The sequence below is a fragment of the Apiospora phragmitis genome (assembly GCF_038363925.1).
Source record: "Apiospora phragmitis strain CBS 135458 chromosome Unknown utg000013l:1.0-2965645.0:1.0-2969333.0, whole genome shotgun sequence".
NCBI classification, from domain to species: domain Eukaryota; kingdom Fungi; phylum Ascomycota; class Sordariomycetes; order Amphisphaeriales; family Apiosporaceae; genus Apiospora; species Apiospora phragmitis.
In genome coordinates this window covers 615,010-641,591 of record NW_027117413.1, presented here as the reverse complement: position 1 = coordinate 641,591, position 26,582 = coordinate 615,010, and the positions used below count along the sequence as shown (strand labels likewise).

The following is a 26,582-nucleotide window of genomic DNA, read 5'->3' as shown; positions in this document are numbered from 1 at the left end:
TCACGCAAGGCGTTCGTGAAAGTAAGAAAATCGTGGTTCGTAGAGATGATGTGCATGTCATGTCTGGCGACATAGGTGGTCTGAGAGGGGTCGGTTGAAAAATCAATCGAAGAATTTCGGTATCGGTAGAAAGGAAATCGGTCAGTCCTTCGTGCTAGTGATGTGGTGTAATGCCGATCTTGCATGTCGGCTCCATGAGATGCTTGGTGAACCCCACACCCTGGCTATCCCATCTCCCTCGGCATCGCTCTTTTTTGGTTCTCCCGGAACACCATACTTTTTTCTTCATATGCTTTCGCGCATCGCTCATTGTCACATCTTACTTTCATCGTCATCTTCTATTGGTCGACCATCTTGACATCCATCTTGCCATCGTAAACAGGGAACTGCGGCAACCGAGGGCCTTCGAGAAGCTCTTCACGCTGTTGCCTCCGTTTTCGGCCCAGTCGCTCGCACCATTCCTCAGCACTGACGATGGTCCCATCCAGAACACCGGACACCTGTGCCATCATGTCGAGGCCCTCCTTGGCAAGGACGAGAACCTTCTGAACACCTTCACGCATCTCCTTTTCCTTGGCAATACCAGCCTCCTCGGTCGACATTTCACCTTGCTGGTTGGTCCTCTGGTCATCCTCGGCCATGGACGCGATGCGGAAGCGTTGAGGAAGACTAGTCAGGTGGCGTCGAACAAGAATGCGGGCGTTATCCGGCAAGGCACCGCCAGCGTATTTGCTAACTGTGCTAATGACGCCTTGGAGAGTCTTCAGAACATCAACTCTCAAAGCATTGATCCGTGCTGCCATTTGTTGCTGCTCGACGCTGTTCACTGCACTGGACCCTTCCATGGTCATATCGCTCGCTGATCGATCCATGACCGACTTCAATGAGCTGATGACATTTCCGATGTGTACGTTAGCCCAACGTAGCCAGCTGAGACAATACTTTAGGCTCATTAAGCTCTCTTCGCTCATGGCGATACTCAGACCCGACGTCGACATGATGAGCCGCGATTGCCATGCGGATGCGCTTGTCGGTCGCGGTGCAGATTGCTCCGTATAAGCTGGGGATCGATATTCGTCATATGCGGGTAGGGTGTCAATGGTGCTCGCGACGGACAATCGGCGATCGTGAGGGTCACTTGTCGCTCTTGGTGTTGATGTCCCCGACATGTGTTCGTCTTGGTCCATGATTGCTTCTGATCCTGCGTCGACTCTGCGTCTCTTGTTCGAAGTCCCATAATCGCCAGCTTCCAGATCCGACCCATGAGATTTATGCCTTCGGCCCTTGCCCAAGAACCAGCGCACACTTCCTTCCACGCCCGTTTTACGACCAACAGTGCCGACCGTGTTTGCGATAGGGGTCACATATCCCTCGACATATTCGGCACCCGACTTGAAGCGCGGGGAGTAGTTCTTTCCGGCAACATATGCCGATTGTGTTCCCTCGATCACATTTCCGAGGAGTGGATGGTTGGTAGTAAGTAGCTGTAGGAGCGGTTCAGGCGGTGCGTTTGATTGTGACCTGGGTGTTGATGGTAATGGTGTACTCTGATCTGGTGGTGAAGATACGAAGTCTACACATAACGACATTCAATTAGTACATCCACGACATGATTGATGACAGCGTAGCTTTATGTGGGCCGGACTCTAGTTGTTCAACTGACCTGCTCTCAAATCGCCCAGCGCTTCAGCAGCAAGTCTCACGTCTGGGTCATCTAGACTGACGCTGCTTGCCCTGCCCGTTTCATATTGTTCCGGTGAAGCCGCGCTTGACACGCTGCTGTTTGTTGAGTCCCCTTCCATCTGCATTGGCTCTGCACCTTGCACATGGCTTGGGGCGTAGTAAGCTGTAAGAGGGTTGAGACTCGGCCAGTGAGTTTCCTGTGGCCGAAGGGGGACCGTAATCGAGGTCGAGGATGAGGCCGATGCTGTCGCTGATAATGGGGGAGCCGGAGGGTTGTAGGTCGGAGCCGGAGGGATAGACGGGTTGGACTGGGCCAGAGACGAGGTGTATGGAGGCGACGAGGAGGCGGTTAAGGATGACAAGGATGGTAAAGTATGTTTCTTTTTGTCGTCGTTGGCGATGCCAGTGAAGGTGTGAATCGGGGCGAGTTCGGTCTTGGGAGCGTCGGGGAAGACAAGGGCTTTGTGGTCGTGATGGTGTGTTTGAGCATATGACGGTGGAGGATACAGTGGAAGCTTAAAGGTACGATCGAATGTTTTGAAAGCCGCCGGGTCGGTTGAAGGAGTTTGTTGTCGATGGTTCTGCTGCAAGATGGCCGGCTTCTGATCGAGAGGGTGGTGAGTCGCAGCGGTAGTCGAGGTAAAATCAACAGTGTTTGCCGGCCGGGGCAACATGTGATTCTGCTCCATGGTGGGTTGTTGGGTATGCGCCGGTGCTTATTTGTTGTTGCATCAGCGCGTAGACAAACCGAGTAATAAACCGATCAAACCAGTCCAAGAGGCGCAAAGAGTAGTAACAGCAGTGAACTCAACTCAAGCCTGAAGCGCCTTCCTTCTTTGGGGGAGGGGGGGGAGCCTCTAGCTTGCCAGTCTGTCACTGAATACTGCATGAAATCATTTGGGGCCAGTCCGAGGAAAAAGGCTCGAGCGACAGAGTTGGCACCGTCCGAACAATCCAGGTGTTCCCGAGGCGCTCTGGCAAAACGTCCGCCGCAGTCGGTCCCGACCCGTGGAGATTTGATGGAATATAGGGCCTGACTCGTGCTTGTGGGAAGAATACAGCTTATCAGCACGACCGTATGGGTATTGGCATATAAGCGGAGAACTCGGGCGCGCTTTTTGCTTGGTAGTACACGTGCGAATGGGAAAAGAAACGACTGAGCTTGCGCTCATGCAACGCTCAGAGAGACGGGAAGGTTCACACAGTCTCAGAACTGGGGGTGGGGATGGTAGTAATAGCAGTAGTGGTAGAGTAGTAGTAGTAGTAGTAGTAGTAGTAGTAGTAGTAGTAGTAGTAGAACAATTTTGTCAGAAGCAGAAGTAAAAGTAAAACGAAAGGAAAGATGATGTTATGGCTATCATGAGACGATGATGCCAGTCGAGACTAATCTATCTCAACGAAAAGGCGTGGGGGTAGTCTGGTAGTTTGCTTATGAAAATGGCAGCAACCGTGAAATGGTCCCGCTGAACAGGTTCAAATTGAGCAGGCCCAGCACGAAACGGGCTCAAAGTCGTGCAGTAACTTAAGTCTTAGGGTAGATGATGATGAGATGGGATTAATTAGAACGGGAGGTGCCAGGTGCGTGTTTGATTGACCAGTCAGGGAAAATCTGGGGGCGGCAAACCACCGGTAGCGAGGGCAAGTGTGAGACAGGGACAAGGTGCTCCCCGTCTTTTAGGTCGTCGCTCGTCGCCTTCGGTCTTCTGTCCTTCCAATCAACCAGCGACGAACAGCATCATGTGGCAGTAGCATAGTACCATTACCGCACCAGACACTACGTTGGGTTATGTAACTAATTCCAGGTGGTCGCACCGTCTGCTCGAAACCCCCCCCCCCTCCGGGAATCCAGTTCCTCCCACCTGCTCAAACTAACGTGATCATATGCTTTGCTGAAAATTCCACCCCTCAGAAATGCGAACGACACGACTCAATTCGGGGCCATTTATGTACCTCTCGTCTGGGTGAAAAACAATCAACAGCAACACCCTTCTGTCTCCCAAGTTGACGTATGCGGTAAGCAGCGACCTTCTTCCTGCTTGTGAAAGAAACACACCACCCACCACCTTCTCACTGGTGCAGACGTAGCCGGTTGTCGTCGTGTTGCATGTAGGGTCCGAGGTTAGCAGGTCCCAACTACAGGGGGTTGTTGCTCAGGTGCGCTGTTCAGTGGAGCAGATCCTCTAGAAATAGCGTGCTGTTTGCCCTGTCCTTTTTTAGGGGCACACGCTTCTCTGGCTTCCATGTGAAAGTGCAGGCTTCTTCTGGGCGGCACGGCTACAGGCAGCGAGCAGCCAGAAGCAGGAGGATGGGGCACCGTTCCAACTTCCGACAGATTGGGGGGGGAGGGATCGATCATATCCACAGCTAGCCCAATTATTCCAGATTCCACGCACAGCTGAAGATGCATTGCCGAAGTCTAAAATGAACGTCACCATATTCCCGTTTTAGACGCACAACCTCTGGACAGCATACCGCTATATTCATCTGCATCCATCCTGCCCTCATGCCATGTTGTAAAAGGGGCCGCACAAATTGCATTGATTCCTACCACTCCAAAGGTTCCTGTCGTCACAATTTGTGATTGCGGCGCCCCTGTTAGCCGGCCGTCGACGCGCCATGCTGCTTCCAGGGCAGTTTCCGTTATGAAGTCAGCCATGATGGGCCGGGGGGTACTTGCACAAGGCAAGACAGGGCAATGCACGTGTTTGGGTGTTTAATCTGAGGACGATGCAGCCAAAAGCGTGGGCTTTTTGCGGAACCGGACTGCCAGACTCGATCACATGCGACACGCTAACAATGCTAGAGTTGTACAAATACATGGCATGTCTTCCAGCAATTTGGAGATCAGTCCCCACTATACGTTGGGAAATCCTGCTTCTGATTCGCTCAGCTGCTGTAATGGTGGCCCACATGAAGCAATACGGCAACGATGGTCACTTCAAGCGCGAAAGCACTCTGCAGAAAGGAAGGGAGAAAAGCATCTGACAGTCACCAGTGTACCGTTTTTACCGGTGGTTCGTTCTGGCTGCTGAGCTGCAATTTTCATATGCGTACCAACCTACCGACGCCGGATATTGCCCGGCTCTAGGGCGATCGATAGATGTTTGAGATACTCGATTGGACCTGCCTAAGGCAGACCATACTTATTCTCGTGATAGGAGTAGCATGAAGTTTGGCAATGAAAAGTTCCGTGTTCGGGTAGCCATTTTTTCTTCCCGGCCACAAAGAACTCGGGATTACTTACGTAGACCCCGGACCAGCAATACATATGTCTGGCATGTAAGGAGCATAACCTGGACTCGACCGCTTCCTTCTCAACACCCAGAACGTTGGGGAGAAAACATTGGAATAGAGGATCCGGTGGGATAGGATCATCTGATAAAGCCGTGATGTTGTACCGACATCAGTTATAAATATCTACCCAAAATCAAGATCAGATCTGGACTTCTCTACGTGATGTACCATTCGGCGGTAAAGGTCGACCGACAATCACGACATGGCGGTTTCCAGCTCTAGCAGCCGGCGAGGTGGTTCGATACGAGGTCCCCAGGTGATCCAGGTATCCGCAGAACACTCTATCGCTTGCTTGCAACTGAGGTCGTTTTCACTGGCAACTGAGCCAGTTGGCAGATCTCAACGTGATGCGACGGCTGGATATGATGCTGTTCAGGCAAGGGAACAGACAAGATAGCCGCCAAGGCGAAGCATCACCTCGTCATGAGACTTCTGAATATATTGTTCAGAAGCTGACATCTACTCAAAAGAAAAAATTGCTACTCAGTCTAATCGTGATGTTCGGTCCCTCTGACGCCGCCAAAAGCAACAGAAGTATTTGCTCGGGCAGCTCTTATGGTACCATATTCAATTGAATCCTTCTCCGCGCCTCGAAATCGCAAACTACTTCCACGTCAAACGCAATGACCCAGCAGAATGCCGGCATTGCGAGGGTTAAGAAGTCGTGCACTGTCTAATGGACGCGTTGTTGTAAAGGAAGAAGGAAAACAGAAAGCTTCCTGCAAATTTTGGTGAAGATATGTGTTTTTGCAGGCCCCACTTCTGAGAAGCCGAGAGGCTAAGTCACGTGAGCCCAGCTCCTAAGATGTGGTCAGTGCCTCCTTGAGCTCGTCAACGTCCACTCCTGATTACGTGGGGTCAATCTGGCCTGCTCAGGTGTTATCGAGGTTAGAAGGGTCCAGCTTGTGTACTCTCTGTCTGTCAATTGCGCCTGTTTCGACGTCAATAATCTCCAGGCTCCAGCAATCGACCTTTGACGAAAGCCTACCCGAGCATCGAGACGCATGAATTAACGCTCCTGGCTTTTATTGTCTGGCCTGAGTGCCAATTGGCGTCCTCTTCCGCAACATCAACATCCACTCCTTACCGCCAAGCTCCCAAACACCATCATGGCTTCCGCGCTGTTCTTTCTCGACCTCAAGGGCAAGGTATGCGACGATGGATATCAGACTTTCTAGAACACCATGTTACTAACACTTGACTGCTTTAGACCCTTCTTGCCCGAAACTATCGCGGTGATATTCCCATGTCAGCGGTCGAGAAGTTCCCTGTTCTCCTGAGCGACGCTGAAGAGGAATCATCCGCCGTGCCGCCATGTTTCTCCCACGAGGGTGTTAACGTAGGATATTTACGACCCCTACCCATCAGAATTGCTTCTCACAACCGATAGTATCTTTACATCCGACACAACAACCTTTACCTCCTCGCCCTGACGAAGCGCAACACGAACGCCGCCGAGATATCTCCTTTTCCTACACAAGATAGTGGAAGTGTTTACAGAGTACTTCAAGGCCCTCGAGGAAGAGTCGATTCGCGACAACTTCGTCATCATCTACGAATTGCTGGATGAGATGATGGACTTTGGTTACCCGCAAACGACCGAATCCAAAATCCTACAGGAGTACATCACACAAGAGTCGCACAAGCTCGAGGTCCAGGCGCGCCCGCCCATCGCAGTTACCAACGCTGTATCATGGCGCTCTGAGGGTATTAGATATAGGAAGAACGAAGTATTCTTGGACGTTGTGGAAAGCCTCAACCTCCTAGTTTCGGCGAACGGCAATGTCTTGCGGTCCGAAATTCTTGGTGCCATCAAGATGAAGTGCTACCTTTCGGGTATGCCCGAATTGCGATTGGGGTTGAACGACAAGGTCATGTTCGAGACGACTGGCAGGACGACGCGAGGCAAGGCTATCGAGATGGAGGATGTCAAGTTCCACCAATGCGTGCGATTATCGCGCTTCGAAAACGACCGCACCATCTCCTTCATTCCTCCGGATGGCGAATTCGAGCTCATGAGTTACCGTCTGAACACGCAAGTGAAGCCTTTGATCTGGGTGGAGTGTGTTGTAGAAAGCCACTCGGGCTCTCGGATAGAGTACATGTTGAAGGCGCGAGCACAATTCAAGAGGAGGAGCACAGCCAATAACGTTGAGATCATCGTGCCGGTGCCTGATGACGCCGACTCGCCCCGCTTCCGAACCAATGTTGGAAGTGTCCACTACGCCCCTGAACAGAGCGCCATCGTCTGGAAGATCAAGCAGTTTGGTGGCCAGAAGGAATTCCTAATGAGGGCTGAGCTGGGCTTGCCCAGTGTACGTGGAGATGATGAGCATGGCGGTGGTATGACGGGTGGTTTCGGCGGCAGTATGGGCGGTGTGAGCGCTGGCAAGGGTGCCAAGCGACCGATCCAGGTCAAATTTGAGATCCCCTACTTTACGACAAGTGGTATCCAGGTGCGATACCTCAAGATTACTGAGCCCAAGGTAAGTCCCCACACATTTGCTGTTGTCGTAACAAGCCCTGACAAGCCACTAGTTACAATATCCCTCACTCCCTTGGGTGCGGTACATTACACAGTCCGGCGATATTGCAGTGCGTTTGCCGGATGCTGTATGATGGTAGATGACATGACGTTGGGGGTGGCCTTTCTATCTGTAGGACAAGCGCAAAGGAGGCAAGGCTAGAGAAAAGCGACAAGTACAGCGATTGGCCCAGTTGCGAAGGATATGACGGAGAGCACAGAACACCTACTGGGGATCACAAATATCAAAGATCATATCCTCTTCAATTTCTTCTACACTGCATATCCGTGAGCATCGACCTGATTTCTCCACGCACTGGCGTGGTTGCAAGAGCCTGGGGCGGGTTTCCCGGCTTCCCATTTTCTCAACTTCGGGGCAAAAGAGATCAATCAACTCTTGAAGTTTCGTTTGCCGGGACTTGGTCACCAATGATGCGAATTCTTAACCATTTTTCTTTGTTCTTCACCCCGAAGGTTTCAGTGCTTTGACCAGTAGTTCGTAATCGCCAATGTCGGCTATCTAGGTATGTGACAGTCGCATATGGCTAGCTAGATAGATCACCTCTCACTTATACGGTACTTCCCAGATGCTCAGATATGACGGATCAAACTCCCGCCCGTAATTGGTCGTGTTCTTGTCATTTCTGATATCTCGCTGACATATCCGAGATGGCTCTACACCATCCCCGTTGTAATTTAACAAGGATCTGTCAACTCCGTTTGTTGTCTTTTTGACCTGTGTGTTCCCGGGTTCCCCCCTCGATGTTATCCAGCCACCTGACAACACTGATCCTTGTCGGTACAGTTGCCTGACTTGTATGAGTTGAGATCTCTTGAGAAACAGAGGCTGACTGTTCGGTCCTACACCCGGAAGCTCCTGTCATCTTTTCCCCAGTGATGCATATGCATCCGCCTGTGTTGGGTTGGATTTTGCCAACTTTAGGGAAATTTCAAAATTTTCTTGCTTCCCCGACCTTAGAACCCAAAGACACAGTTCTGAAGAGTTGTCCACTCCATATCCATAAGCGGGCCGGCAGTAGCAGAAAGTTCAGCAAGGCTGGGTTCCTGCGAGACAACTAGCCAACTGTCAGTTCACAAACGGCAATACACAAATTACCCCATTTGCATACGATAGACCCCACAGAGATGGTGGATAGGAAGCAGGCAGGCTCCCGTCTACTCGGGCCCTTCGGAAGTGCCTGGCTGACCAAGGTCGTCATGTATGATATGCCAAGTCAGCCAGCCAATAAACCCAGAATTCTATCTTGCTGATGTTATATCTCAGATGTACTTTCCACCTGTATGTCTCAAGACAAGAAGAAACTATCTAGTGACAAACGGGGATCCAAAGAGCGGTGAAGGTGAGATATCCAATATCTCGACGATATATACTGACCACAAGTAGCTGCGATGCCTCCATATTCTGGACCTTCATCGACAACCAGGTCTCTCATCTTTCTCTGTCCGTTTATCATCGCAGAACTTTCAGGTTGCTACCATACTAGACAACATCATACCCCCATACACTCTTCCACTAATCCAGTACTTTCCAACGTCACCACATCACACCACCATGCGTCTCATCAACACCAAGACCTTCCTCCTGGAGTCCATCTACACCCCGGTCCCCTACGACATCCTCTCGCACACCTGGGGCCCCGAGGAGATCAGCTTCCAGGAGTGGGAGGTGGTCCACGACTCGGGCGCGATCCAGGGCCAGTGCCCGCACACACAGAAGATGCCCCGGCCCAACGTCACCCGGAAGCGTGGCTACGACAAGGTCATGGGCGCGTGCCAGCAGGCCGCCCGCGACGGGATCCAGTATCTCTGGTGCGGTACCAACTGCATCGACAAGACCAGCTCGGCCGAGCTTAGCGAGGCTATTAACTCGATGTTGTGAGTTCCACTTTTATTCTTGATTGCCCCCTTTTCAGGGGCAAACCTACATTACTACCATCCTGTTTGCTTGATACTAACCAACTATCTATAGTGCATGGTACCGAGACTCGAAAGTTTGCTATGTTATTTTGACCGACGTCCAAGTTCCCACCAACACCTCCCTGCACGGTCACAAGAGCAACACCGAAGGATGGTTTACTCGACAACAGAAAACCCAACGTCAGAACATCGAGGTGTGGGACAGCTTTCAGAACAGTGGATGGTGGACCCGTGGCTGGACGCTCCAGGAGCTGTTGGCTCCCTAGGATCTTGTCTTCTTCGCTCAAGACTGGTCGCCGCTTGGAAACAAGGTCAACCTATCGCAATGGATATTAAGCTTCACAACCATTCACCGCAAAGCTTTGCAAGACTCGTCAACCATATTCTCTTTCTCCATTGCTCAGCGCATGTCGTGGGCCGCCGACAGGAGAACCACAGTACCCAAAGACATGGCTTACTGCTTGCTGGGTATATTTGACATCAACATGCCAATGCTATATGGGCAAGGCCAGAAAGCTTTCTTGAAGCTGCAGGAAGAGATCATCAAGATCTCAGATGATGAAAGTATCCTAGCATGGAATAGAACAGATTTGAGTCTGGATCCCACATCTGGGTTGGCATGGTCGCCTGCGGCTTTCAAAGCTTGCGGCGACATTTGCAGATACGAATAGCCGAAACAATCATCATATTCGATTGCGAATCTTGGCATATCGATGCGGTTGGAACTGGTAAAAACAACAGTCCCAAAAATTGTCTTGGCAGGATTGAATTGCTGCCACGTCTTGCATCGGAGACAAGATCAGATGATTAGTTCTAATTCTCTGATTAGGAGATAATTTCGGATATGGATACCCCTATTGGCAACTGGGGTAACTGGCGACAACAGATGATTGAGAGCTCATGCCCCTTTCTCCAGAATTTGCCTTGATACAGAATATTAAGTATCGGGAGACTCAATTTTCCGCGACGTATTCATTTCGACCGAGTTCAGGTCCTACTCAAACCCTGTGGGTAGAGAACTCCAATTCATCCAAAGCCGACATTGCCCAGAGGCCTCAGGATTTCTTTTCCAAACAGGATTCGGTAACATGGACCATATCCAGGCGTACATTGAGGTCTATGACGCTCGTAGCTTCACAGTCACGACGTTGAGACAGCGCAGGCCTCGGGATACATCACATCAACTTGTATCCAGTGGTCATTTTAGCGTTTTATTCTCTGCTGTCTGGGACGCCGATGGTACTCCTGTTGCATTTCATCACACGATCATACGAGAAAAAGCTTCAGACGTCTTGATGAATACACAGAATGGCAACAATTGGGAAATCTTTAACAACCACCATACGTAGACTGTCAAGACAACCCAAGAGCTATGTGTGCAACTTCCCATATTGCACGAGAGACTGCTCGAAGCATTCAGGGCCGAACAAAGGCACGATAAGGATAGGATGTGGCCACTTGTTCAGACATCGGAAGGCTCATTGGCAGATTTTCGCGGCCGATTAGAGCTCGTAGTCACTGTCATCTTCAGGGATGCAACAAATTGCCAATGAAACATCCCCTTGATGTGTGTTGCTAGTTGAGATACAAAGATCAATACGATAAGCTACGCAGTCCACATGTCTATCCTGCTGCCCTAGATATTTCTACATACAAGAACTGATGGCCAATCCGAAACTTGGGTTTCAGGTACAGAGACCTGTTATGCGAAGAAACTGTAAAATGTGATAAGTGTTATTTCCAGTACTCAACCGGCAAGGGTGGTTGCATTGAGGGGAAAAGACTTTTACAGTCTTCCAAAGTTTCATAGCCATCACTGGGGTGTTGGTGACACCAAATTTTCCTCATATCTAAGATCGGAATCTCTGCCGGAAGCTCGAGCTTGCCTCTGAGGGATTTTAACGTTTCCCTGACATTGTAACCAACAATAACGAGCTTGTAGTTTTTGGATATATGCTGAAGCAAGCGGCGAAGTAAAAGCTCCTTGATATCTAATTCGAGTATATAAGAAATTCGCTTCACATGAACTTCATCCGAAACGGGCGAATCCGGAAAATCTGATGCCTCGAAACCAGGATCTCGGATGTCCCATTGCGAAGTCATGATAGCCATCGAGTTTTGCGGGATCCATGATGATAACCCTAGCTGCGAAATACCGCCACCTGATTGTATTGTTGTAGTCGCATCTAGTGCCAGGAATGCGACCTTGGGACTATGGACAGCTGCGACGAGTTCTATGAACCTGCTGAATTCCGTTTCATATGATTCGGGTTCGGATTGCGTGCAAAGCGTCCCCGTTTTGTTCGCAGTGGTGGCAGCTGGGGGCCGGGACTAATGCCTGGTAAGAAGTAAGCCAGCTGACGGTGCTACGGTCACCCCATGCAACGGCGACCCCTAAATTTAGATAGCCCTTAATAGCACCACATATAAATTAGTATATAAACTAGTCAGCTTTTGATTTATAATTAATTAAATAATACCATCGTCTTTTTTTTCTTTTCCTCTTTTTAATAGGCCGTAAACTTAACGAGTTAATATTATAACGCGCGATTTAAAATATTATAAATAGCTCGTTAATAAAATAAGCTGCCGAGAAATATAATATCCTTAAAATAACTCTAAAAGCTCGGATTTACGGCCGCAAAACTATAAAATAACGGAATAAGTCTTTTTAAGCTTTAATAATAACGAAAGAGTTTTAAATCGTAACTTAATACTTTACGTAATATAATTTAAGTTACTTACTAGCGTACGTTATTTTTTAAATATTCGCTTAACGAATTTTTTAAATTAACGGGATTAATATAATACTCGGTAAATATTAAATTAAAAAATTTATTACTCGTTATTTATTTATCGGTATTATTTTTTTTAAAAGGATAAATTTTTTAAAACTTAACGTAACTTTCGTAAAAAAAATTATCGAGTTTTTCAAACGGCTTAATAATTTTATTTTAAAATTAATCCCTCCGGAGTTTTGGTTTAATACCGACGAGATCGGTAACTAGCTCAGCTATAAAACGAATATAATAATTATTAAATTTATTAAAATAAAGAGAATATTAATTATAAACTTTTTTAATTAAAAATAAATTTTTACGGTCGAATATAATAACGTTTTAAGCTAAGCTTTACCTCTTTTTATTATATTTAAAAATTAATAAGTTTAATAATAATAGTTTTTAAAAAAAGAGGACTCGTTAACGGATATTATAAAGGATTAAGTTTTTACGGTATTTTTTAAAGGCTAAATTAATAAGGAGCTAGCTTTAATATAATTAAATAAAGTTTTTATTTTTTATATAAAGCTTAAAAACGAGGACTAATAACGGCTTATTATTTTAAATAATTACGTTAGTTATATAAACGAGGATTTTATTATAACGTATTTAAAATATAAGATATTATTAGAATAGCAGGAACTAAGGTTTTTTATATTACTCTAAAAGGGGTGTTACGTACTTATTTGTACGAACCCTTTTCTTATTTTATTAAGAGAAGTATATAATACCTTTTATAATTAGTATTAAAAATAGATATAAATAATAAAATAAGAACGATTAAACCTTAATTAAAACCGGAATTATTATATATACGAGAACTTATTTAATATTAATTAATAGTTACCCGTAGCGATTATAAATTAATAAGAATAAAGAAACGGTTTTACGCCCTTACCGACGTAAGGGCGACCGTGCTAAGGAGCCCCGAGAATTTCCGCCCGTTAGAGATTCGGAAAAAGAGCCGAATTAAATTAACCGTATAAAGAGGAACCCCTTTTTTTAAGTATATATTATAAAAAGGAGACCAGGTTTCGAATTATATACGAAATTAATTAAATTATATATAATTATATATTTAAATAATTTTATTATACGATTTATAAAACGATAACTTTTATTAAAATAAAATTAATTACGGTTAACGAATCGAGATCGAGCTTAAACGTACCGAACTTAAATAAACTGATAACCTTAAACCTTAAACCGCTTACGTATAAAGAAATATTTTAAAATATCGGAATTTTTTTAATAGTTTAAAAAAAAAACGTTAACCTCGCTTTTTAAAAATTTAAACCTTTAAATATATTTTTTAAAAAAATAATACCCGAATTATTTATAACGTACTTCGTATAATATTTTTAAAATATTATATATTAAAAATAAAAAAAACCTCTTTTAAAAAATCGTTTATTATAAAATTTAATAAATAAATTAAATACTAATTCGGTTAAATTAATCGTATATTTTAAAAAGAATTCTTTAATTATTTTAAAAAATACGGAATCGATATATTAACGGACGAATCCTTTAAAGCTAAGCTTACAAGTTTAATACTACCGGCCGATCCTATATATTAATAAGACCGACCGGCAGAACCGACTTTAAAAACCTGAAAGGAGGATATTCCACACTCTTCCCGAGAACAGATAGTCGAAAAACCGCCGCCTAAGCAAGAAACACCCGGTTTCCGTACGGAGCAATCGTCCGCGACACCATAAGGCACTTTAAGACCGACGTTTAATCCCGGAGTCTTAAACACTCCAGGCCCGACGTCTAACCCTGGATTCCTAAGTATTTAAGCGTCGCAAGACATTATCCTTTTTCCTTCTCCGACTCCGATACCGCCGGACTAAACGGCACGATTATCTAGTCTAGCGTATATTACGAAATACGATATCCTTCTAAGCCGAACTATTTATAACGGTAAAATCGATTAAAATAAAGTCGTTACTTTTTTAAAGGTATAGAGGAAGGAAAAGAACTATACCGGCAAGCCGTACGATATCTTTTACGACAGAGTACGGATATTTATCGAAACATGCCGACGGCTAGATATATTAAAAAACTAATACTATATAATCTTTTTAAATATTCTTTTTAACCGTATAGAGGTATTTTATTTTAATTATATCGGACCCGAAAAGAGATAAAACGAGATATATTATTTAATAAACTCGTATTTTAATATAATAATAAATTACGTCTAATATTTTACGAATTAAACGATAATTTTTTTTATATAAATAAAAAATAAGAACGCCGAGAAATAATTTATTAAAGTTTTAAAAATCTTATTAAATAAGCTTTAATTTATATAATAAGCCCTCGGAAAAAGATTTAAAAAAGAGATCGCTTTTTATACCTCCGTTATAAAAGCTTATCGAAAAGTTTTAAAACTTTTATTAACCTTAATTTATTAAAAATTAATATATAAAACGTTATTTTTAAACCTTTACGTATCGTTAAATATAATAACGAATTAAAAGATCTTAAAACGATACTTAATAAAAGAATTATATTAATACTCGGCTAAAAATACGTACTTAATTAATAAAAGGTTTATAAATAACTATACGCGAGAAAACCGATTAATCTATAATAATAAATTACTATATAATAGCCGACTATTAGAATAAAAAAGTAGCTAGCGACCCGTTAATACCTTTTAATTAAAGCTATCGTATAAGAACCGGCAATTTAAATAAAAAACCTACCGAATCTGCTATAAGTAAAGTTATTAATTAATAAACCACCTAGCTAAAAAGCGAACCCATATAATAATTTAATACCTTTAAATATGTAATAATATAGAATAAAATCTCCTTACCTAAGAAAAATACGGGGATTTCGTTTAAAACTAAGAAAGGAAAAAAGAAGAGCTAAAAAATAACGAAAAGGAGTATAACTATCTCGATCTAAAAAACGCACGATAAAGTATTATTTACTTAATAAACGCCGCGTTCTATTACTAACTTATTAGCGAGGATATTTATTCGATAAATATTTAATTAAATTAAGAACAACGAACGAGAAAAAACTATTAATCGATATTATATCGCTTTAAGAATTATATAAAAAAAGGGAGATCTCGGAGATCTGTTAAGTCGACGGCCGAAATAACCTTATAAACGCCTTTACTAAGAAATCTCTAAATAAAGCTTTTAAATAATTAATATTAATTAATAGGTTAACCGTATACGTAAAAGCGTACGTCGAGAGACTAGACTTATACGACGAGTAAAAAAAGAGGAGAAAAAAAGAGATATCTTTTTCCCTAACGGGGTATAACGTATCGCGATATATAATAACGCCCCTATTATTATTACTACTTTTATTACTATTATTATTTTTAATTAATAACGGGGAAGTAATATATATTAATATATAATAATTTTCTTTATTATTATTATTATTAAAAGACTTATTACTTAATTAAATTAATATTAAAAAAGTATAGCATTACTTATACGGCTTAAATAGGCACCGAATACCGAATTAATATAACTTATTCGTACGAAACCTTTACGAAAAAAATACTCGTTTTAAAAAGGGAAGCTACCTAAATCTATTATTAAAATAAAAACTATTAGTATTAAAATAGTAAAAACTAAGGTTTTTTATATTACTTTAAAAAGGGTATTACGTACTTATTCGTATAAACCCCTTTCCTGTTTTATTAAGAGGGGTATACGATACCCCTCGTAGTTAATACTAGAGATAGATATGAATAATAGAATAAGAACGATTAAACCCCGATTAAAACCGGAACCACCGTACGTACGAGAGCCTATTTAATAGATATAGCTTTTTTCTTTTCCGGTATACTCGTTATATTTATTATAACCTTTAGATTTTAATCCTTTTAATATATTAATAAATATTTATTATTAAAAAATAACCTTATACTATATAAGGTTTAATAATATAAATATAAGTAAGAGGGACTTTTTTTAATATTACGAACTAGTTAAAAAGTTTATTTTTCGGCCGTATATAATAGCTGGCGGTTAAGCCGTAATTAATATATTCTTTCGCTATATTAATAAGCTCCTTAATAACCGGAACCGGAGAATAAAAGACTAAATAAAGGCAGGACTATTTAAGCCTCCCCCCGACGTTTTTAATAAATAATTCTCTTTTATAGCGTTACTAATATTTACGACTAGCCGCTAAATTAAAGAGTTAGCGGATACGTTTAATAATAATAATAAGCTAGCTAACGGTGCTACGGTCACCTCATATAACGGCGACCTTAAAAACTAACAATAATATTATATAATAATAATACGAATAATTTGATTAAAAATTAATATAAAATTTTAAAAATACCGTTTTAGTCTCGAAACGCTTTTATAACACTTTTAATCTCAAATTTAGAGTTAGATTTAATTATAACGGCTTCCGGCGCCGATAATAAAGAAATAACAGCTTAGGGTTCCGATATAACGCCATTTATCTCCCTCTTAACTACTATAGCATCTTATATACGCGTAAACTTCTAATTAAGGTTAAGCATTACTCTTTTCTTCTTTTTACCTCTTTTTTTCTTTAAATTACTTTCTAAAACTGACTTTTCGTGCTCTAATTAGCCGATCTAGCCGTTTAAAATATTTAGACTTTTTTAGAGCTTCCGGAATAAAACCCGGCGCGTCGCGCTATCGAAAATAGCATTATTACTATTAAGCGTATCCGCTAACTCTTTAATTTAGCGGCTAGTCGTAAATATTAATAACGCTATAAAGGAGAATTATTTATTAAAAACGTCGAGGAGAGGCTTAAATAGTTTTGCTTTTATTTAGTCTTTTATTCTCTAATTCTAGCTATTAAAGGGCTTATTAATATTATAAAGGAATATATTAGTTACGGCTTAATTACTAGCTATTATATACGGCCGAAAAATAAACCTTTTAATTAGCTTATAATATTAAAAGAAGTTTTTTTTATTTATATTTATATTATTAAACCTTATATAATATAAAGTTACTTTTTAATAATAAATATCCTTTAATATATTAAAAAGATTAAAATTTAAGGGTTATAATAGGTGCGACGAGTATATTAAAAAGAAAAAAAGCTATATCTTATACTTTAAGTATGTTATAATAAAATCCTCGTTTACGTAATTAGCGTAGCTATCTAGGATAATAAGCCGCTATTAGTCCTCGTTTTTAAGCTTTATATAAAGAATAAAAACCTTATTTAATTATATTAAAGCTAGCTCCTTATTAGTTTAACCTTTAAAGGATGCCGTAAAGACTTAATCCTCTATATTATTTATTAACGAGTCCTCTTCTTCTAAAAACTATTACTATTAAATTTATTAACTTTTAAATATAATAAAAGGAGGTAAAGCTCGGCTTAAAATATTATTATATTCGATCGTAAAAGCTTATTTTTAATTAAAGGAGTTTATAATTAATATTTTTTTTATTTTAATAGGTTTAATAATTATTATATTCGTTTTATAGCCGAGCTAATTACCGATCTCGTCGATATTAAATCGAAACTTTAGAGGGATCGATTTTAAAATAGGATTATTAAGCCGCTTAAAAAACTCGATAATTTTTTTTATAAAAGTTATATTAAGCCTTAAAAAATTTATCCTTTTAAAAAAAATAGTATTAATAAATAAATAACGAGTAATAAATCTTTTAACCTAGTGTTTACCGAGTATTATATTAATCCCGTTAATTTAAAAAATCCGTTAAGCGAATATCCGGAAAATAATGTACGCCGGTAAGCAGCTTAGATTATATTACGTAAAGTACCAAGTTACGATCTAAAACTCTTCCGCTATTATCAAGGCTTGGAAGGACTTATTCCGTTATTTTATAGTTTTACGGCCGTAAATCCGAGCCCTTAAAGTTATTTTAAAGATATTATACTTCTCGGCGGCTTGTTTTATTAACGAGCTATTTATAATATCTTAAATCGCGCGTTACAGTGCTAACTCGTTAAGTTTATAGCCTATTAAAAAGAGGAAAAAAAAAAGAAAGATAATAATATTATTTAATTAATTATAAATTAAAAGCTAACTAGTTTATATACTAATTTATATGTGGTACTATTAAGGGCTATTTAAATTTAAGGGTCGCCGTTATATAGGGTGACCGTAGCACCATCAGCTGGCTTACTATTTTTAATGGCGCGACGCGCCGGGTTTTATTCCGGAAGCTTTAAAAGAGTTTAAATACTTTAAACGGTTAGATCGGCTAATTAAAACACGAGAAGTTAGTTTTAAAAGGTAATTTAAAAAAAAAGAGGTAAAAAGAGGAAAAAAGTAATATTTAACCTTAATTAAAAGTTTACGCGTATACGAGATACTATAGTAATTAAAAGAGAGATAAATAGCGTTGCACCGAAACCTTAAGCTATTACTCTTTTATCGTTAACGTCGAAAGCCGTTATAATTAAATCTAATTTTAAATCTAAAATTAAGAGTGTTATAAAAGCGTCTCGAAACTAAAACGGTGTTTTTAAGATTTTATATTAATTTTTAATTAAATTATTCGTATTATTATTATATAGTATTAGTATTAGTTTTTAGGGTCGCCGTTGCATGGGGTGACCGTAGCACCGTCAGCTGGCTTAGATTTTGAAAGAAATTTGAAAGGGGCCACCCAGGCGGTTGGAGCCGACTGATCGACGAGAGCCAGTGAAAGAAACCAAGCATGTTCGGTATCTTTTTGATGGTGTAGTTGAATTAGCAATTGTCCTCATATTCATATGGCAACTTGCCGAAGAAGTTGACGGAGGCATAGATCATTTCAATAAACTTGATCTCTGCTGCACAGACCCAACATGGCCATTTTGACTGAAAGCGACAAAAGCCGTCGAAAGCACGCCGAAATAATGTCGTTGTCTCATATCCCACCCAATTGATTGCTTTTACCATAATCCGTTGGCCGTAAAGAATGCCATAAGCGCCGAGTGGCCTCGATCACGGGCCTGTGTAACCGTATGGCGTGCTTTGTCTGGCATGCACGGCACCGCATCGAGGAATGCCCGGCAACCATAAAGGGGGCAGTGACCCAACTGAGCCGCGTCTCGCCGTGCTCGGCTTTGAGCGGCTTTACATTTCAACAAAGGTGATGATGGGGACTATAAAGAACACAACTGAGGCGTGTCATGAGGAAACCAAACCGAGGCAGATACGTGGTCGGGTGATGGAAAATACAGGCATATGCTAATGAATGTATTGTGAAAATATTGATTAATCAGGTCTGTTGCTTGGTATGTCGAGCCCAATATCTCGTAAACCGTGAACCGCATGCTGCGGCCGGCTGCATTCCTGCGCCCGAACTCTGGCTTTGTAGATGTATCCGTTTGCTCCAAACATCTCTCGTGAAATATACTGCATGTGATCTTCGAAAATGGGCTCACTAGCCGAAATTTAAGCCCTCACGGGCTGCACCTGTCATTGGCACTGCCTACCTGCCAATATCTCTCTACACTGCTGCAGCCGACCATGCGCCTCCTGCAACAGCTCCGAGTGCGACTCCGCCGCAAGGCTACCGACGGTATCCAGAAGATCAGGCAGCCCCGTCCCCAGGTTAGCCGAGGTGTGCTTATCCAACATGTGCAGGCCCGCGACACTCGCGAGGTACTCAGCCAAGCTCATTTTCGGTGGAATGGTCATGTGGTGATGCTGCTGCGGATGTCGATGATGTAACCCTGCACTTGTTGTCAAAGAACGTGCGCCATTGTGTCCAAGGGCCTGGACAAAGCACCATATGCTCAGCGTCGCGTAGTACAGTATCCACGGCCGGTGCGGATCTGGGTCGTTGCGGCACGAGTACTGCGTGTTCTGGATCAAGCCGCCGGTGCCTACGTGGTACCTCGGCCGCGGGCGCTGGAAGGGGTCCACCAGCACCTGGTTGAGCAGCTTGAAGGCGTGGAGCACCGCATGGCGTGTGGATGGCTGGTTCGACCACGTCCGCATCCTGGCCACGACATTGCCGAAGTCGCGGGTCGTGATCTTGCGCCCGAGTAGCCGTTTGGCGCCGGCATACACTTGGCAGTCGACAATGTCGATGTAAAGGCTGAACTGGGCGAGGTGATACAGGACGGCGGCGCTCTGGATAAGTCCATTCGCTCCCGTCTTTGCCTCGCCGTTCGGGTTGCTGTCGTTCGTGCCCATAGCCCTGTCAAAGCTGGACTTCCACCTGTCGAAGGCTGTCAGAAGCATCTTCGACCATTTCTCGCGTCGATCGGAAGAGACCCCTCCTCCGAGCTCTAGCCAGCTCAAGTGCGTTTCTCGGTGGTTGAGATGCCACCCCACACTAAGAAGTCCGCTCATGATGATCATGCGACCGAACGAATGAGTCTGGACTTCTTTCCCATGAATGGCCTGTTTGAGTCCATCGAGAAACGAAACCTGTTTCACGCCGTACATGCGAAAGCTCGCCTCTTGCTCGCGAACCTTCTCTGGCGTAGACGCTAACCATAAGGTCTCGTCGCATGGTAGCGGTAAACGTATCTCGTGCGGTGTCATGTCGGCAGTGTGGCCGAACATGGCAGCATGAATAGTGTCCATCATGAATGCTGCGTAGACGACCCGGAGCATCGCTTCGGTGTCGGCCCAGCGGGACCACCACGTCCTCGCATCTGTCGCGGCCGGGTTCTCGTTGTTCACTTGGGCCTCTGGTGGCGATTCACTTCCTGCACGGCCAATCAAGGGGCTACCACGCCGCAGAAGGGTTAGAGTCACACTGTGGTATATGTGCGCTCTTTCGTGAAGCTTGCGGTTCGAGAGCATCTTCTCGTAGAACTCAACGAGAAGCAGGGCTTGGGCAACCCACAGCTCAGTAGGAGGGGCGGAATCATTATCCGTCACAATTTCCCACCGAGAATAGGTAATAACCAGATCCGCGAATGGCCCGTACTCCTTGTAAGAATCCGTGGGAGCTTGGCTGCTGAGGGAGGCAGCGCCAAGACCAATCATCACCATCAACAGCAAGATCGCACAACGGTTGGACGAGAAGGTGGGCTGGTGCACAATCGGCATGCGCGGTGACACGGACTCCCAGAACTGTCGCACGCACGCCCGCATCATTTCCAGGCTTAATCCCGGCAAGTCGCCGTTCGCCCCTTGCATCACCAGACTCGGCATAAGCGCGTCGGACGAGGGCTGCTTCTGCCGGAACTCTTGGACCCACCTTAGGATCTCACGGCGGCGCATGTCCGACATCAGATCGTCAGAGGGCTCTGTGGCATGTGTCGAGGTTGACTCCAATTGCGACCGACTCGTCAAGGACTCGTGGTCATAGTGGATGTTGTGATTGAACGCCGACTCGAGCCCGCCATCGAAGAAGGGGACGTTGGCCATGCTTATCTCGCCATAGGTGCGCTGAGGATCAAATAGCCACAGGGCAAAATTGTCCCGGGTTAAGGGACTATCATAAGGCGAGATTGGCATTGAGCTATAAGGGAGAAATGTTGGCTGTTGTTGCTCTGGTGCCATGGGCGGTAATGCTTCTCGGCTCATGAAGCTTGGTTTGGGGCGCATCATGTTGGCTGAATCCATTGGCCCAGCAGGCCAAGCGGTGCTTGGAAGTACCGGGGCGGATGGGACTGGCGGCAGCGGGTGTGACTTGGACCTTGAAACATCGGAGTCCGGAGTCAAAAGAACGGATGCATTCATAGGTGCGCTCTGTAACGGTGGTAGCGGGAATTGTTGAGCGGATTGAGTCTGCCTCTCGGCGACCATGGCCGGAGACAGTGACAATACTGGTGGCTCGAGAGGAGGGGATTCTGGAGGCATGTTGAAGCTGCTCGCGCGATTCCGCGGCTGGTAGCTGGCAGAGTGGCGTCTCTCGTGTCTATCGAGGAGGTCTTTGCGCACGAAGGCCTGATAGCAGCCTGCCTGCTGGCACTTGTATACAACTTTTGGGTTATCTGGCTCGGGGTCAGTAAAGCGGTTCGCAAGCAAGGATATTACGTACGGTTCAATTCATGGCGCTGAAGGTGCTCAGCTCTGGAGTAGACCTTGGGGCAGTCGGTACATCGAAACTTCTTCTCAGCGCCTTTGCGACTGGCGCGCTTGTAGGTGTAGCCGGGCGCACTAGGAGACTGTTGCGATCCCGCGGGTGACGCCATGACTGGGGATGGAACCAAGCATTGCCGCTAAATTTCTAGACGCTCAAGGCGAATGCGCACCGTTGAAGCATGTTGCAATTGAGATATTGAGATAGAGTTTGGCGAGATAAGATGAGATGTTGGAGCTGAGATTCGAGAACGGCAATGTGGAGAGGCGGGTGGCCCGGCTCAGAAACCGTTGGGGTTGCAGCGCGTGGGGGGCTTCTGGGGGGAACGAACCTCTGGGGATTAGCGTGGGGGACCCCCCTATTTTGGGTCGCTTGGAGTGCTACAGTGCGACTCGTATTACGGCAGCTTTGGATCTTGGTATTGTTCGCGCCATTGGTGGACACACTCCGACGACTATCACCAAGCACTTGTGGTTTTCTATAGTATGTCATTGGTATATTTACAATGTCTATTGCCTATTTATGTACGTGTATTAGAAAGAACATAAAAATAAGTATTAACTAAGCCTCCGAGCAGCCCTTCCACTCAATCCAAAACACGCCAACCAGGCAAATCCAGTTGCCCCTGGTCTGATGCTTACATCCCGGTCCCGAAGGCACCTTACTAGTTTCAAGCCACAAGCTCGCCCAGCGCAGCCTGGAATCCCTCCATCTCGCTGGGACGGCACACCCGTTGCGCCAGAGCCTTGAGGTACAGCCTGGTGTCATCCTGGCTCATGCCGTAGATCTCGCCAAAGATCTCATCCTTGGCTTCCCGGATGGCGCTGAGGGGCAGGCAGGTGATGTTGCTGCTGACGGCAGAGAGAACCGCCCGGCAGAGGCACATGCGACAGCGAGTCGCCACGGGAAGGGTATCCCTGATGACCTTGTCATCCTCCCCTGTGGAAAAGTGGACAGCCTCCTGGGTGTGTCCGCAGGTGTACTCGTAGACGGTAGCGAAAGAAGGCATGGTTGCGGTAAGAATGAAAGTGTAAAAGTGTAAAAGTAAAGTAGCGGATGAAGATTGAGGCTACTGATAATGAATGAATGGATGATGCTGTCTAGTATTTCTTTTGTATTAGATGCCTGACCAGGGGTCAGCTTTATATACCTCGGCTTGATTCAATGGACGTTCTAGAACACTACTCACAATATCATTGAAACAAAGGCGTCTTGCACACAATGCTCGTTATACAGATTTACTCGTTGTTCGTAAGTCTTTGTTTTTTGGATTATTTGATGTGGAAAGAGGATGTCTTGATTTCCCCAGCTGAAGGGTTTTTAGCCAAAGGATCCGGCATCTGCAAAGTCCTTTTCAGGGCCTTGTTTCAGAGCCAATGAACCAGAACAATCCACTTGAATGGTTCATGTAAGACTGAATTTCAGTGAATCCTCTCGCCTGCCAAGGGACGAGGAGCAGAAGCACGCAATCTCTGTAATTTGCTATAAAAGCTACGGAGATCTAGCTCGACTAACGCCAAGTCGCTATGGGTTTACATGACCCTATTTACCATTGGTGGGCTTTGTACTCCTTGCGAATAGCTTGATTGTCAACGGCCCTGCCTTATGTGGATTTTGTAATAAGTCGGGTCGATGCTTACCCAGAAGTTTGCTGTAATTATAAGGGGTCCGACCGCCGTATACCCGTATTACGGTATGTCTCATCGACTATTCGTGACGAGCCCAGCATGCCAGGGATCATCCTTTGAATCACACATATGGTTATACTTAAAATGAAGATGAAATCTTCGAAGGCTCCCTGAATGTTCCGCTACATAGTGAAAGGCGCCCGTCCTGTTGGTAATAATAGGCCCAAACCTTGAGTCCCTATATGTGCGAATTCCAGACCCCATTAGTACTTTAGGATTGGCGTAATACCTGCTAACGTTAACAGGGGGGAATTGGCCGTCAGCACTTGTTATAACACTTAATTCACGGTAAAAGGCAGAGTTGCAGGAGAGTTACTCCAAGTCGGCGGCTCCGCTGGCAAGTTGTCGATCGTCATCGGCTAAGTGCCGGAGGGACCGCCAAGCACCCCCCGCACCGCTATCGCTGGACCCTTGCCCCCTTGGCGATAACGCTCTCTTGGCACAACCCACCGCAATATCTATAGACTACCATCTCTACCCACCCCGCTTTGTCTTTCCTTCTACGCGGCGCAGACGGTGAAAAATATCAGCCAAGGCGGGAATACCGCATCCTATCACGGAACTGGCCCGAAAAATGCAGGAAAATCCGTAACGGGCAATTTGAACAGTTCAACTCCCGGCCGAGGTGACATCGACAATCAACGATAATGCGGCTCATGCAGATCGGGGATGCATTTGCGGCTATAAGTATGACGGCCTCTAGCTTCATTTCTCAACCTCCTGATTCTCAGGCACCCCTATCTCAAATCTCGCCCTCTTCTACCACAGAAATGGCCTTCCAACCCCCCCTCCAACGTCGTCGTGGTCGGCGGCGGCATCGTCGGCGCCTCCCTCGCCTGGCACCTCGCCCACGAGACCAACGTGACGGTGGTCGCCGAGCACCCGGGCGGCGTGGCGACGCCCAACTCGTTCGCGTGGGTGAACGCGGCGTACGACAACCCGAAGTTCTACTACGACTTCCGCGTGCGCTCCATGAAGCACTGGGCCGAGATCGCCGCCGAGGTGCCCGGCCTCCCGCTCCACTGGGGCGGCTCCGTCACCTGGAGCATGCCGCCCGACAAGCTGGAGCAGTACGAGAAGGAGCACGAGGCCTGGGGCTACGACCTCGTCCGCGTCAACCGCACCGAGATCTCCGAGATCGAGCCCGGCTTCGAGGCCGAGTATGTCCCGGAGTGGGGCCTGTTCGCCGGCGGCGAGGGCACGCTCGAGGCCAGCGTCGCCGCCCAGCAGCTGCTCGACCACGCCGTCGAGTACATGGGCGCCAACGTCATCGTCAACACCGTCGAGGGCTTCGTCAAGAGCGACGCTGCCGAAGAAGATGGCAGCACTAAGGTTACCGGCATCCTCACCAAGGACGGCACAGAGATCCTGGGCGACCACGTCGTTCTTGCCGGCGGTTTGGGCAGCGTGCCACTCCTGGCGACCGAGGGCATAACACTGCCGGTCAACGGTCGGCAAGGCATGCTCATCAATACCAAGCCCGTGGCAGAGAAGTTTCTCAACACGGTCATCAACTCGGACCAGCTGCACGTGCGCCAGACCATCGACGAGGGCCGCATACGTGCCGGTGCAGACTACTCGGGCGGCGACCCCGGCGACAACCCTCAGGGAGACGCGGATGAGCTCTTCGATAAGGTCAAGGCGGTGCTGGTCGGTGGCGACGACCTCGAATACGATTACTATACGATTGGCACCCGCCCGGATCCCGAGGATGGGATTCCTATTCTGGGCGATTCGGGGTTGGATGGGCTTACGGTTGCTGTTATGCACTCTGGGGTCAGCAATGCCGCTATTGTGGGCGAGCTCTTGACGAAAAGGATTATGACAGGCGTCAGTGATCCTGCCCTTGTCGACTTTCAACTGGACCGATTTAATAAGGGGGAGTAAATAGGGAGTTGCTTATTGAGTATGACTAGGTGGATATGTAAATCGATATATCCATACACTTTATTGATTGATGGTGAAGTATGCATCTAATACTCCCCTTAAAATGGCGGGTGCCACTCGTTGTTTGGGGTGTAGAGGTTCCACTGGCGGTCGAGCTCTTCGATCTTCTCTGTTAAGTCCAGCGTCTCCCGCCCCGCGGCACTGCCGGCGGCGACGCCCCTCTGGGCGTTCTCGCGCGCCGTGTCGGACACGTAGCCGCCCTTGAGGTGCTCGAGCCCGCCGAGGACGTGCGCCTTGACCTTGGCGTGGGCGCCGATTGCCTTTTTGTGGGCCCACTTGTCCAGAGCCCCGACAGCCCCAGGCCGGCGGCCAGGTGCGCGTTCATCTGGGTCGGGATCACCTGCATGTCGAGTTGGAGCAGCGTGGCCGTCACCCTGTTCTTCTGCATCAGCAGCCGCGCCGAGATGGTTCCGTCCTGCAGGTACTTCAGCGCCATCAGGCAGTCCTTCACGCCTTGTCCGGGTTTATTATGTGCCGTATCTACATCTACTTGTAGTAGGCGCTAATGCCGGGATTGCATAAGTACCTACATGTTTGTAAGTATATTCGCTCGTACCTTACAGCACGGCCTGTCTACGACGTACTTGCCTACCTAAGAGGTAGGTGCATACTTAGCAAGGGTCACACCTGAGCGGACGCTAAGCCCACCTACTTCCTGCACTTTCCAAGATCAGATATGATGAATTACTGCACCAGGTACCCTACCGAACAAACATATCTATCAATATACCTACTGTAC

At 45.5% G+C, this 26,582-nt stretch overlaps 8 protein-coding genes across 8 annotated transcripts; 5 read left to right on the top strand and 3 right to left on the bottom strand.

Annotated features, from left to right (window-relative positions):
* Nucleotides 1-338: 338 nt before the first annotated feature.
* On the bottom strand, nt 339-2,372 carry PG994_013933 (transcription factor Opi1-domain-containing protein; the record flags this gene model as incomplete). Its single annotated transcript, XM_066865342.1, has 2 exons — nt 339-1,573; nt 1,664-2,372. The coding sequence occupies 2 exons, from the start codon at nt 2,370-2,372 to the stop codon at nt 339-341; spliced, it is 1,944 nt and encodes a 647-aa protein (XP_066708471.1).
* A 3,714-nt stretch (nt 2,373-6,086) lies between these two features.
* PG994_013932 (AP-1 complex subunit mu-1) lies at nt 6,087-7,596 on the top strand (the record flags this gene model as incomplete). Its single annotated transcript, XM_066865341.1, is given in 5 exon segments — nt 6,087-6,125; nt 6,188-6,316; nt 6,368-6,461; nt 6,478-7,463; nt 7,516-7,596. The coding sequence occupies 5 exon segments, from the start codon at nt 6,087-6,089 to the stop codon at nt 7,594-7,596; spliced, it is 1,329 nt and encodes a 442-aa protein (XP_066708470.1).
* Nucleotides 7,597-9,074: 1,478 nt separating this feature from the next.
* PG994_013931 (HET domain-containing protein) lies at nt 9,075-10,110 on the top strand (the record flags this gene model as incomplete). Its single annotated transcript, XM_066865340.1, has 3 exons — nt 9,075-9,397; nt 9,492-9,593; nt 9,777-10,110. 3 exons carry the CDS (start codon nt 9,075-9,077, stop codon nt 10,108-10,110), a joined length of 759 nt encoding a protein of 252 aa, XP_066708469.1.
* Nucleotides 10,111-10,283: 173 nt separating this feature from the next.
* On the top strand, nt 10,284-10,788 carry PG994_013930 (HET-domain-containing protein; the record flags this gene model as incomplete). Its single annotated transcript, XM_066865339.1, has 2 exons — nt 10,284-10,308; nt 10,382-10,788. 2 exons carry the CDS (start codon nt 10,284-10,286, stop codon nt 10,786-10,788), a joined length of 432 nt encoding a protein of 143 aa, XP_066708468.1.
* An 8,851-nt stretch (nt 10,789-19,639) lies between these two features.
* On the bottom strand, nt 19,640-22,320 carry PG994_013929 (Zinc finger protein klf1; the record flags this gene model as incomplete). Its single annotated transcript, XM_066865338.1, has 2 exons — nt 19,640-22,119; nt 22,167-22,320. 2 exons carry the CDS (start codon nt 22,318-22,320, stop codon nt 19,640-19,642), a joined length of 2,634 nt encoding a protein of 877 aa, XP_066708467.1.
* A 558-nt stretch (nt 22,321-22,878) lies between these two features.
* Nucleotides 22,879-23,217, bottom strand: PG994_013928 (uncharacterized protein; the record flags this gene model as incomplete). The annotated part of the gene is made up of 1 exon (XM_066865337.1): nt 22,879-23,217. One exon carries the CDS (start codon nt 23,215-23,217, stop codon nt 22,879-22,881), a length of 339 nt encoding a protein of 112 aa, XP_066708466.1.
* A 1,253-nt stretch (nt 23,218-24,470) lies between these two features.
* On the top strand, nt 24,471-25,783 carry PG994_013927 (uncharacterized protein; the record flags this gene model as incomplete). Its single annotated transcript, XM_066865336.1, has 2 exons — nt 24,471-24,484; nt 24,628-25,783. The coding sequence occupies 2 exons, from the start codon at nt 24,471-24,473 to the stop codon at nt 25,781-25,783; spliced, it is 1,170 nt and encodes a 389-aa protein (XP_066708465.1).
* A 103-nt stretch (nt 25,784-25,886) lies between these two features.
* Nucleotides 25,887-26,349, top strand: PG994_013926 (uncharacterized protein; the record flags this gene model as incomplete). Its single annotated transcript, XM_066865335.1, has 2 exons — nt 25,887-25,905; nt 25,961-26,349. The coding sequence occupies 2 exons, from the start codon at nt 25,887-25,889 to the stop codon at nt 26,347-26,349; spliced, it is 408 nt and encodes a 135-aa protein (XP_066708464.1).
* Nucleotides 26,350-26,582: the final 233 nt, after the last annotated feature.